The 9,628-nt window shown below is 44.8% G+C and overlaps 1 protein-coding gene across 1 annotated transcript; it reads right to left on the minus strand.

Annotated features, from left to right (window-relative positions):
- Positions 1-874: 874 nt before the first annotated feature.
- On the minus strand, positions 875-5,318 carry LOC306794359 (putative cationic amino acid transporter; the record flags this gene model as incomplete). Its single annotated transcript, XM_079292392.1, has 7 exons — positions 875-1,245; positions 1,572-2,347; positions 2,426-2,634; positions 3,108-3,254; positions 3,348-3,565; positions 4,122-4,358; positions 5,018-5,318. 7 exons carry the CDS (start codon positions 5,316-5,318, stop codon positions 875-877), a joined length of 2,259 nt encoding a protein of 752 aa, XP_079148518.1.
- Between the last annotated feature and the right edge of the window lie 4,310 nt (positions 5,319-9,628).

Here is a 9,628-nt window from a genome sequence, read left to right on the forward strand (position 1 = left end):
CACGGTAAACACCATTCACTCAAACACGTCAACAAACACAAAGTAACAGAAAGACGCCATGTTCTTCAAGCTTCCTCTTCAGATTGAAATTTGAGTTTTAACAAAAAACAACATTTAAATTCTGGCTGATTGGCTGAGATCAAACTCAGTGGGGTTTTTTCTGGGTAACTAACAATGAACAGAATGGACAATGTCCACCTTTGCCTTTTCAAGTCTGCTGATGAGTCTCTGGCTCCGCCCCCCCTGAGGTTTGACTCAACCAATGAGAGAAAACCTGCCTTCTGGTATTGATTGTAAAAGCCTTTCTGCTGAGGTAAGCAGCTTCACAAACAAGACCTTTGTTTCTACATTTGGGTCATAAAAATATCGAATGTGAGCGAAAAAAAAGAGCTCCGAGGGATGAAACGGATTTCCATCGAAGCCACAGAAGCCGTCCCAAGTCCTCTAACGTTGAGTATCTGGGTTGAGTAAAGATACAGAGTTCAATTCATCCTTTGCTCCAGTGCACACTGGAGATAAACGTCCTTTATAACCACCAAGCACGATCAATACCTGACTTTAAGTACACAACCAACACGTTAAACAGACGCAGGATACGTGAGGCAGAGGTGCTAGAAAAGCGTCGCCACCATAGATTGCATATAAGAAGTGGTCTTATAAGACGCAGTCGTCGTGACGTCGCTCGTTGGTTTGTGAACTGACGTTTTGAAGCCTTGAGTTCCAAACCACACCGAGCAGACAAAGACAAAGGGTTCTTTGGTGAGTATTAAAATAAAACCGTGTGACCTGTGATCATTTGATTTAGTGTCTCGGGTCGGCGGCACTTTTCTTAAGTCATCATTTTTAAAATCTTTTCAGAGGACGCGTCCTCCGTTCAGTTTTCCTCTTCTTCCTCCACATCAAAGCCGTGATTGGTCCTTCCTCTGGACTTGCTGGCAGACTGGCTTCCCGGTCCAGACTGATATCCATACCGGTCGCCATTATGCTCGTACTGCTCCCCATTTTCATATTTTGCCTCCTGCTGCTGGTGCTGGTGGTACCCCCTCTCCTCCGGGGCGGACCAGCCCTGGTAGGGCTTCTCGTCGCTCTCCTCGGGTTGGAGGTTGTCGTCGGTGGGGAAGACGTCGCCGTCGTCGTCCAGGTGGTCGTCGTAGCGCTGGTAGGAGCTGGCGTGCGCCTGCTGCTCCCGGGCGTTCAGCTCCAGCGTGCTGTGCCACACTCCGTAACAAGCGTAGATCAACAAGCCTGAGGGCGGACAGACGGCGACGGTTAAACCCAAAACATCAAGACAGTGTCCAACCGTCTACTTTCTATACGTAGTTTACATTTATCTCAACACACGCTTCAGTTTAGTGTCTCAAACTTGACACCATGAGAAGCACATCTGTCACAAATGTAATGTGGATTTCAGCGGACTGGGAGGACCCTGAGGTCTTACTGGACTCACTAATTGGACTTACAATAGCATATTCCTGAACTGAAGGCCCAGTCCAATACAGCAAATAACAGAAGATGAAGACAGCTTGTTGCTACTGCATTTGAAATCCAAGATCAAGAGTGTTTCCTCTCACCTATGAAGCACCAGACGGTGAACCTGGCCCAGGTAAGTGGAGACAGTTTCAGCATGAGGTAGCTGTTGACCAATATGGCCGCCGCAGGGACGAAGGGCACGCAGGGCGCCATGTAAGGCAGCCTCCTCCCGCTCTCCGGCTGCTGTATGATCGTGATCAAAAGCTTCGCCAAGGAACCCGCCATCAGTGTGGCCACGAGGCCGGAAAACACCGCCCCGGCGCCGGTTCCCTGCTCGACGCCGAATATAACGGTGGACCAGAGGAGGAAGGACGTGAGGAAGAAGAGGAGGGTGCATCGGGTCACTGTGCGGCCGGTGACAGGCGTGGGTCGGGCCGACGCGTCGGGCATCGCCAGCCGCAGCCGCAAGGTGTAGTAGTGACCTCCCAGGAGCCTTTTCAGCAGGGAGGCTTGGCCTGTGTGGAAGTCGGAGTCGTCCCCCTCTCCTTCAGTCCCGCCAGCGTGGTAGGACGCTGATCCATCGCCGTCCGAGCCTCCGATCAGCACTTGGTCGTCTTCGGTTTGGGCGGCCGCGACATCCGCGCTGCCCGCGTCCTCCCCGGGGTCCAACTGGTGCCCGTCGCTCCGTTCATCGGGCTGGTAGCGCAGCAAGAGCACGCACACGCTCACCAGCGTGTAGGCCAGCAGCGTGCCGATGGACATCATCTCGATCAGGTCCCTGAGGCTCACCAGCAGAGCCAGGAGCGCCGCCAAGCACCCCGACACCACACACGCCACCGCGGGAGTGTGCGTGATCGCCGACACGTGAGACAGGAACCTGCACACGCACACATTTAATCGCAGAGTTAGCCGGGAACCGGAGAATCCTCGGCACACCATTGTTGCGCTTCCTCACCCGAACAGCAGGCCGTCGCGGGACATGGCGTAGATGACTCTGGGCATGGGGAACAAAGAGCCCAGCAGAGACACGGTGAGTCCGGCTATGGAGCCCACAGCCACGATGTATTTACCCCACAGGAAGCCGTGCAACGCAAACATCTCCATGAGGGGAGCCGAGCCGTCGATCAGGTCGTAGGGGACCATGAGAGTCAGGATCACGCTCACCTGCACAGAGGACGGCCACTCATTCACTTTACGTTGTTCTGAATGTTGTAGCCGATGTGAAAGTCCCTTAAAAGCAAGTCCAGACACGTTTTAATGATGATATCAGTGATTACATCTAATTTTGCTTGAATTGTCTTTTTTATTATATGACTAGAATTGGTTTTATTAGAAAATCTGATGCTTTTATAATTAGATGAATTTAATTTGCTGCCTTGTGTCAGGCACTTTGTCCCATGGGTTTTGAAAAGTGCACCATAAATAAAGATTATTATCATATAAAACTGTGTATGTTTGAAGCTGTGTTTTTCTTGATTGACAGGTTTACCAGCCAATCACCTGCTGTCCAGTTCAACACAGGCGTCCATCTTCTTTGCCCATATTTGGATATTATGTCTCCACGCTCCAAAATGACGAACCCACATTTGTTTCAGAAATTTTGTTTTGTTCATGTTACATGCGCGCACGCCACTGACCGACACGTAGGCCGTGAGGCAGGTGACCAGCGAGGCGGTGATGGCGTACGGGATGGAGGTGTTTGGGTTCTTCGCCTCCTCTCCCGTCGTCGCGATGATGTCGAAGCCGATGAAGGCGTAGAAGCAGGTCGCCGCGCCTTGCATCACCTGATCAGCAACAAGAGATCACTTTTGTCTTGCTTTTCCACTCCAGTTTGAACAAGTGACAAAACAAAATGCCAAAGCGGTTGAACATCTCACCCCTGACCAGCCGAACGGCAGGAACTTGCCGCTCTCCCAGTTGCTGGCGGAGAGGAAGAAGAGTCCGGCGATGATCATGAACACCCAGACCACCAGGTTGACCACGTTGAGGACGTTGTTGATGCCCACTGTGTTACGCACACCGAGAGCAACGATCACTGTGACCAGCAGGGCGATGAACAGGGCCAGCAGGTCCGGGTACGTGTCCTCACCTTTACCTGAGACCGGCGGAAGCACAGCAGCATTCATGGGGAACATATTTCATCGTCATGAGGAGGAGACACAGGAAGGGGTTGCTATCTGTTGATCAGTTCGTCAGTTCATCACTTCTAGTCCAGACTGAAATATCTCAATGAAATTTGTGTTCATTCATGTCCCCCAGAGGATGAATCCTAATAACTTTGGTGATCCTCTCTTGCCACCATGAGGGTTAGATTTGTGGTTTGAAGTGAAATATCTCGACAACTATTTGATGCATTACCATAACGTTTAGTACAGGCATTCATGTTCACCAGAGGATGAATCATGATCATTTTGGTGACCTTGTCACCTTTCCTTTAGCGCCACCATGAGGGTTACATTTGATGTTTTAAGCAAAATACCTTAAAAACTATGACTGGATTGCCATGAGATTTGTTTCAGACATTCATGTTCCCCTCAGGATGAATTGAAATATCTTTATGGCTGTCCTTGGCCAAAGAAATCCTGAGTCGACCAATACTCCGGTGACATATCAGGTTAGTTAACAGACTTACACCGACTGATCGTACTGACCGAGTCCTCTGAGCGTGCCCAGATGTGTTATCATGTAGTTACTGATGCTGTGATTGGCCAGAGAGTCAAACATGCTACTGAGAGCCGACGCCCCCGCCGCTGTGCCAATCAGATACTCCAGGATCAGGTTCCAACCGATGAAAAACGCCACAAACTCCCCGACCGTCACGTAGCTGTAGGTGTAGGCCGAGCCGGTCGTCTTCGGGACCCGGACACCAAACTCTGCGTAGCACACACCTGAAGACAAAAGTACACGAATGTAATGAGTTCAATAAGACAACAGGCATTTTGTAAGATTAGAGTATCGTGACATGTTTCCTCCCTCAATCCGACATCAACCGTCCTGCTGCCACAAATACTCACTGGAGGACCAAATGTGGATTAATCCGCCGCTGAAAATAGGCCGCAATAAATGCTCTATTTTCTCCTGTTCGTTTGATAAACTAAGATTCCTGAGCATTGGAATATAAAACTGTTATTGGTAGAGACTCTAGGTGGGTTCCAGACAAAACCCTTGGAAAATGAAAGGGTTTTTGGTAGAACCTCCGAATGGGTTCTAGACAAAACCCTTGGAAAATGAAAGGGTTCAAGGGGGGAGGGGCGGTGTTTCTGGGTGGAATTTTTTGTAGATGGTTCTAGGTATAACCCTCCAAAAGGGTTCCAAGCAGAACCTTTCTAAAAGGCTCTATCAGGAACCAAAATGGGTTCCCCTTTGAGGAAAAGCCAAAGAACCCTATATGTTTCTAGTCGGCGCCTTCATTTCTAAGAGTGTAGGAACCAATGGGCTTGGAGCTGAGAGATCAGAAGTCGGACAGTGTTGAGAGACGGACGAACACATCGTTGATTTTGGTTTTAAGTTGAACAATGTTCTGTTGTGTCACCTCGTGTTGCCTCACCTGACAGAATGGACGCCACCGCTGCAATAATGAAAGACAGGATGACCCCAGGCCCAGCCGTCGCTTTGGCCACCAGCCCGGCGACCACGTACATCCCGGTGCCGACGCAGCTGCCCACCCCGAGCGACACCAGGTCCACGGTGGTCAGGATCTTGGCGAGCCCGACCTCCGACCCCTCCCCGAGCTCGGCGAGGTCGTCGGGGCCGTGAGCCATGGAGCCCACGGGTTTGGTTCGCAGCAGGCGGGAGTACATGTTGTACCAGGCGTCGCCCGACGACAACCGGCCGAGCCACGCCGCCATCACCACGCCTGTTTATCACCTGTTTAATGTAGGTCCGTGACTCCTTCTACCTTTTCTTTGACCCTCCCTCTATCATTCTGTCACTCCTCATCAGGCGTCCTCTTTCTTCAAGATCTAAATGAAGGGTATAGACAAAGCAGACATGGAAGAAGAATTCAGATCATTTGATTGAGTAAAAAGTATCAATGAAACAATGAAAGAAGTACAGATGGAAAAACACAGAAGTGCCCACAAATACCTTTCTTTATTATTAAATAATGACTCTAGTTTAGAATTTGTCTCCCTATTTTATGGCTTAAATGCTGTTTAAAATGTAAAATATCAATCTGGTGGAGAAATACTAAATCTTTTTTGATATTTTTGGACAAAAAGCAGTTAAATTAAGAATAAAACTCTAAAAAAATAAAACATATCTTTAGTAGAAAGTAGCTTTGGCTGCAAACGATTCACCTCCATTTGTTTGTAACATGGTGACTTGATACCACAACAGGTAACAGAACAATATGTTTTGTATAATTTAGGAGAACCAATTCTTTAATGAATTCTTAAATAAATAAACAGTGCAATCATAAAAGGCCAATGTCGGGCAGGTATGTGTGGATGTGAGCCAGCAGGTGATGATGGGATACCATCAGCTGTTCTCATCACTCACTGGAGCGAGACTCCCTCTCTGAAACTTTAATGAAGAACGAAGATCTGCTTTCACAACGGAAAGGTACGACTGAGGAAACTAAAACTGAACCAACTTCTACAAATCTAAAAAAGCCCCGAATGTAAATCAACACGTGATCAACATCAACAGGCAGCCTGACGACGGTGAAGAGCGCAGGCGGAGACGTAAAGATAAAAACACCCAACATGCCGGATGAAGACGCTCACCTGAGCAGACAGGTAATGAACTCACCTGTTGTGTGTTTGTCCTGAGGAAGAAGTGTTGGTTGAGTCCACGTCCTCTGCAGACCTGGAGGAAATGGGGAGGAGACGACAGCGTGAATCCTTCAGACCGGACACCACGCGATCGGGTCGATACATTATTCAACACCTGAGACTGGCCAGGTGTGTGTGTCATAATTCATTCATGAGCGGAAGGATAGAATAGCTGCTGTGAAGGTGTGTGAGTTAACTCTGTGCTGCAGCTGCCACAGGTGACGTTTCTTTACTCTTTGTATGCAGAGCTGAGAAAATCACCAGTGTGTGTGTTTGTCTTCGTTCTCATGTGTGCTACATAGTGAGGACCGTAACAATCAACACAGCGGGGACATTTTTTTTTAAATGTATTTATTTTTGGTGTTTCGGGATCTCTTTGTAGTTGTTAAGCATCTTATTGTGTCATTTTATATCTCATTGTATTTATTTTGTTCGTTTGGCGTCTCAAGTCCTTCAGTGCACAGACTTGTGTTCTGAACTTGTACACACTGAACGCTTTGTGTTGTCTGCTGGTGTAATCTGATGCACAGAGTCAGATTACACCCGGCAGACGTGGTAACGCGAAGGTCTAAAATAAGAGAAACAAGACACTCAGCTTCTGATTGGTTGATTATCAGCCAACCAACAGTCGGTTTTGTGTAAACGGTGATGGAAACATCAAGGTTTTCACAAAAGGAATTTGTGTGTTGGTGCATAACAATAAATACAGTAAGAGAAGTGAAAAACAAGCATTACAGCAGTCAAGAATCATGAATATGAAATATAAATGTATGAAGAAATAAAGATGTAGAGGAGAGGATGGACACTGTTAGGCCAAAGAAGAACCTGTGCAACATGTTGACTGAAGAAATGATCAAAGTGTGAGTTCGGACACTTTTCCTCGAAATTCAAAACCTTTTTTGAAACAAGTTCGTTAAAACAAGACTGTGACTGAACTTTGTCATAAAATAACATCGGGGGAAATAAGTGTCGACTTGTTGGGACTGAAAAGCGTTCACGATCGTTGACTCAGGAAATGAATAGATCCGTAGCAAACTCAAGTCAAAGTGCAGACACGAGTCGTTGGTGATGAAGTCCAAGTCGAGTTTCAACTCTTTTTTGATTTTGTTAGATCTAAAGTCTTCAAACTTGTGACTCTGGTCCATTTTTTTCTCGAGCTTTCACTTTCTGAATACTCGTCTTTTTGTGGTACAGATGCTGCGATTTGGAAAATACCTGAATCACCAAATATCAGCAGGCGGACGTGAAAAGTCTTGACAACATGTAGCTCCTCGATAGCAGCTGCTTTGATGACCGTCATCTTCTGTTTTTTACTGTTTATCTCGTGGACTTTTGAATGTACTGAGCACAAGAACAACAAATGGAAACTGACTGTGTGCTTTCTGAATGTATGGATCGAACTGTGAGCTGTTGAGTGTCTCTTTAGGGGCTCTGCATGTTATAAAATAACAATAACACATTTTTGTATGAAGATTTGAGAAGCTGACTGCAGAGCAGCTGAAGGTGAAGGCATTCCTGAAGCTGCGTGCTTTATACACAACAGATGAGCGAACGGGAGTGAATCCAGACACACACACACACACACACACACACACACACAGTAAAACATCCTTTTCTGTTTAAGGGCGTAAAGCTTTTGGTTGGCAGCTTGAAGCAACAGGAGATAAACTCGGCCTTATCGTGCCAGTCTGAAGACCTCAGGTTAAATAAAAGACCCGTTGGTATTTTCAGTGTCTTTTTGTAAAGCTGACACAAACCAGAGGTTCCAGTCCGTAGAACCGTTAATATATTGGGGAAATTAAACTTAATGAGACAAAATATTTAGTGACTTATCAGAGAATTCTCAAACTGAGAGAAAATCTCTGTTGAAATATTCAGCCTCAGTGTCATTTTCTCCACCCTTTAACCGTTAATAAAACACAAACGAGTGTTTCAGGAGCTCACATCTTGATTTGAACGCATCGCATTCATTCACAAGGACTTCAAATTGTTTTCCAGAAGTCACACATCTGTTCTCACAGGCTGAGTGAAGCTGGATGATGACATCAGGAAATGGGTCAAAAAAAATGGAAAGATCCAGTGATTTTGACTCATAATATAGTTTTACTAAAAGTCAGTCCAAATTCAAAATACGCTTTTCAATTTTTACCTTTTAAAAGAAAATAATAATTCTGTCCCAAGGGAACCCTTTGTTCCCTTTGGTTTCTGTGTATGAAAGTAAAAACTATCTGTAGCACCACCTAGTGTTCAGAGTACTGCCACACAACCGCCTTCAGGCAGAAGGACAAGAATCAAGCGGCGTCGATCTAAGGTGGGCAAAATAATAGGAACACCTGTTGTAATGCAGCGGGACCACGTGATTGGTTTGTCAAGTCTTTACAAAATCTGACGCGTCACAAGTGAAGTCGTAACTCAAGACTTCTGAGACCCAAATCCTAAACTTCTGAGTTTTGTGTCTGTATTAAATGATAAAGAGCTTTTTCGGCAAATGTAACGCCATTTAAACAAAACAGCAATACAAGTTTCATACAAATAGTTACAGGGTGGACAAAATAATAGGACAACTTTAGTATAACGCAGTAAAATTAGCCCCAAATAATCATATTGAACAACGCACAACGAACAACAAGACGGTTATATTATAAGCAAGATGTATTTCAGGACTGTAAAGCTTTGGTTTGAGGTCGTTGTAACTAATTCTCGGTTAATTATCTAATCAGAAAAATTGAGACACAAAATGCTAATTTTAGTACTTAGTTTAGACTATTTTTATGAGAAAGGTTACTTTATAAAAAACAACTTCCAATCTGTGAAAATTGACACATTTACTTTGTTCTGTTCTTAAAATATTTGGATTTTTTGTTTCAGACTTTTTTTTAAAGAACAAAATCACTTTCTTACCTGATCACGTGATGTTCTTCATTCTCCAGCTGACTTAATATTTGTGGTCCTCAAATCGGGATTATTTGCTCATCATGTATATGTATATATGTGTGTATATATACATATATGTGTATATATACATATATGTGTATATATAAACATATATATAAACATATATATAAACATATATATAAACGTGTATATATATATATACACACATATATACATACATATATACGCATATACACATACATACACACATATATACATACACACATATATACATACACACACACATATATATATATATACACATACACACACACACATATATATATATATACACACATATATACATACATATACACATACACACACACACACACATATATATATATATACACACATATATATACACATACACACATATATATACATATACTTTGTATCTTTCAACAGAGACTTTTTGACAACAGCAGAATAAAAACACGAGGCAGAAG

Source organism: Melanostigma gelatinosum (assembly GCF_949748355.1).
Source record: "Melanostigma gelatinosum genome assembly, chromosome: 20".
In the NCBI taxonomy this organism is placed as follows: Eukaryota; Metazoa; Chordata; class Actinopteri; order Perciformes; family Zoarcidae; genus Melanostigma; species Melanostigma gelatinosum.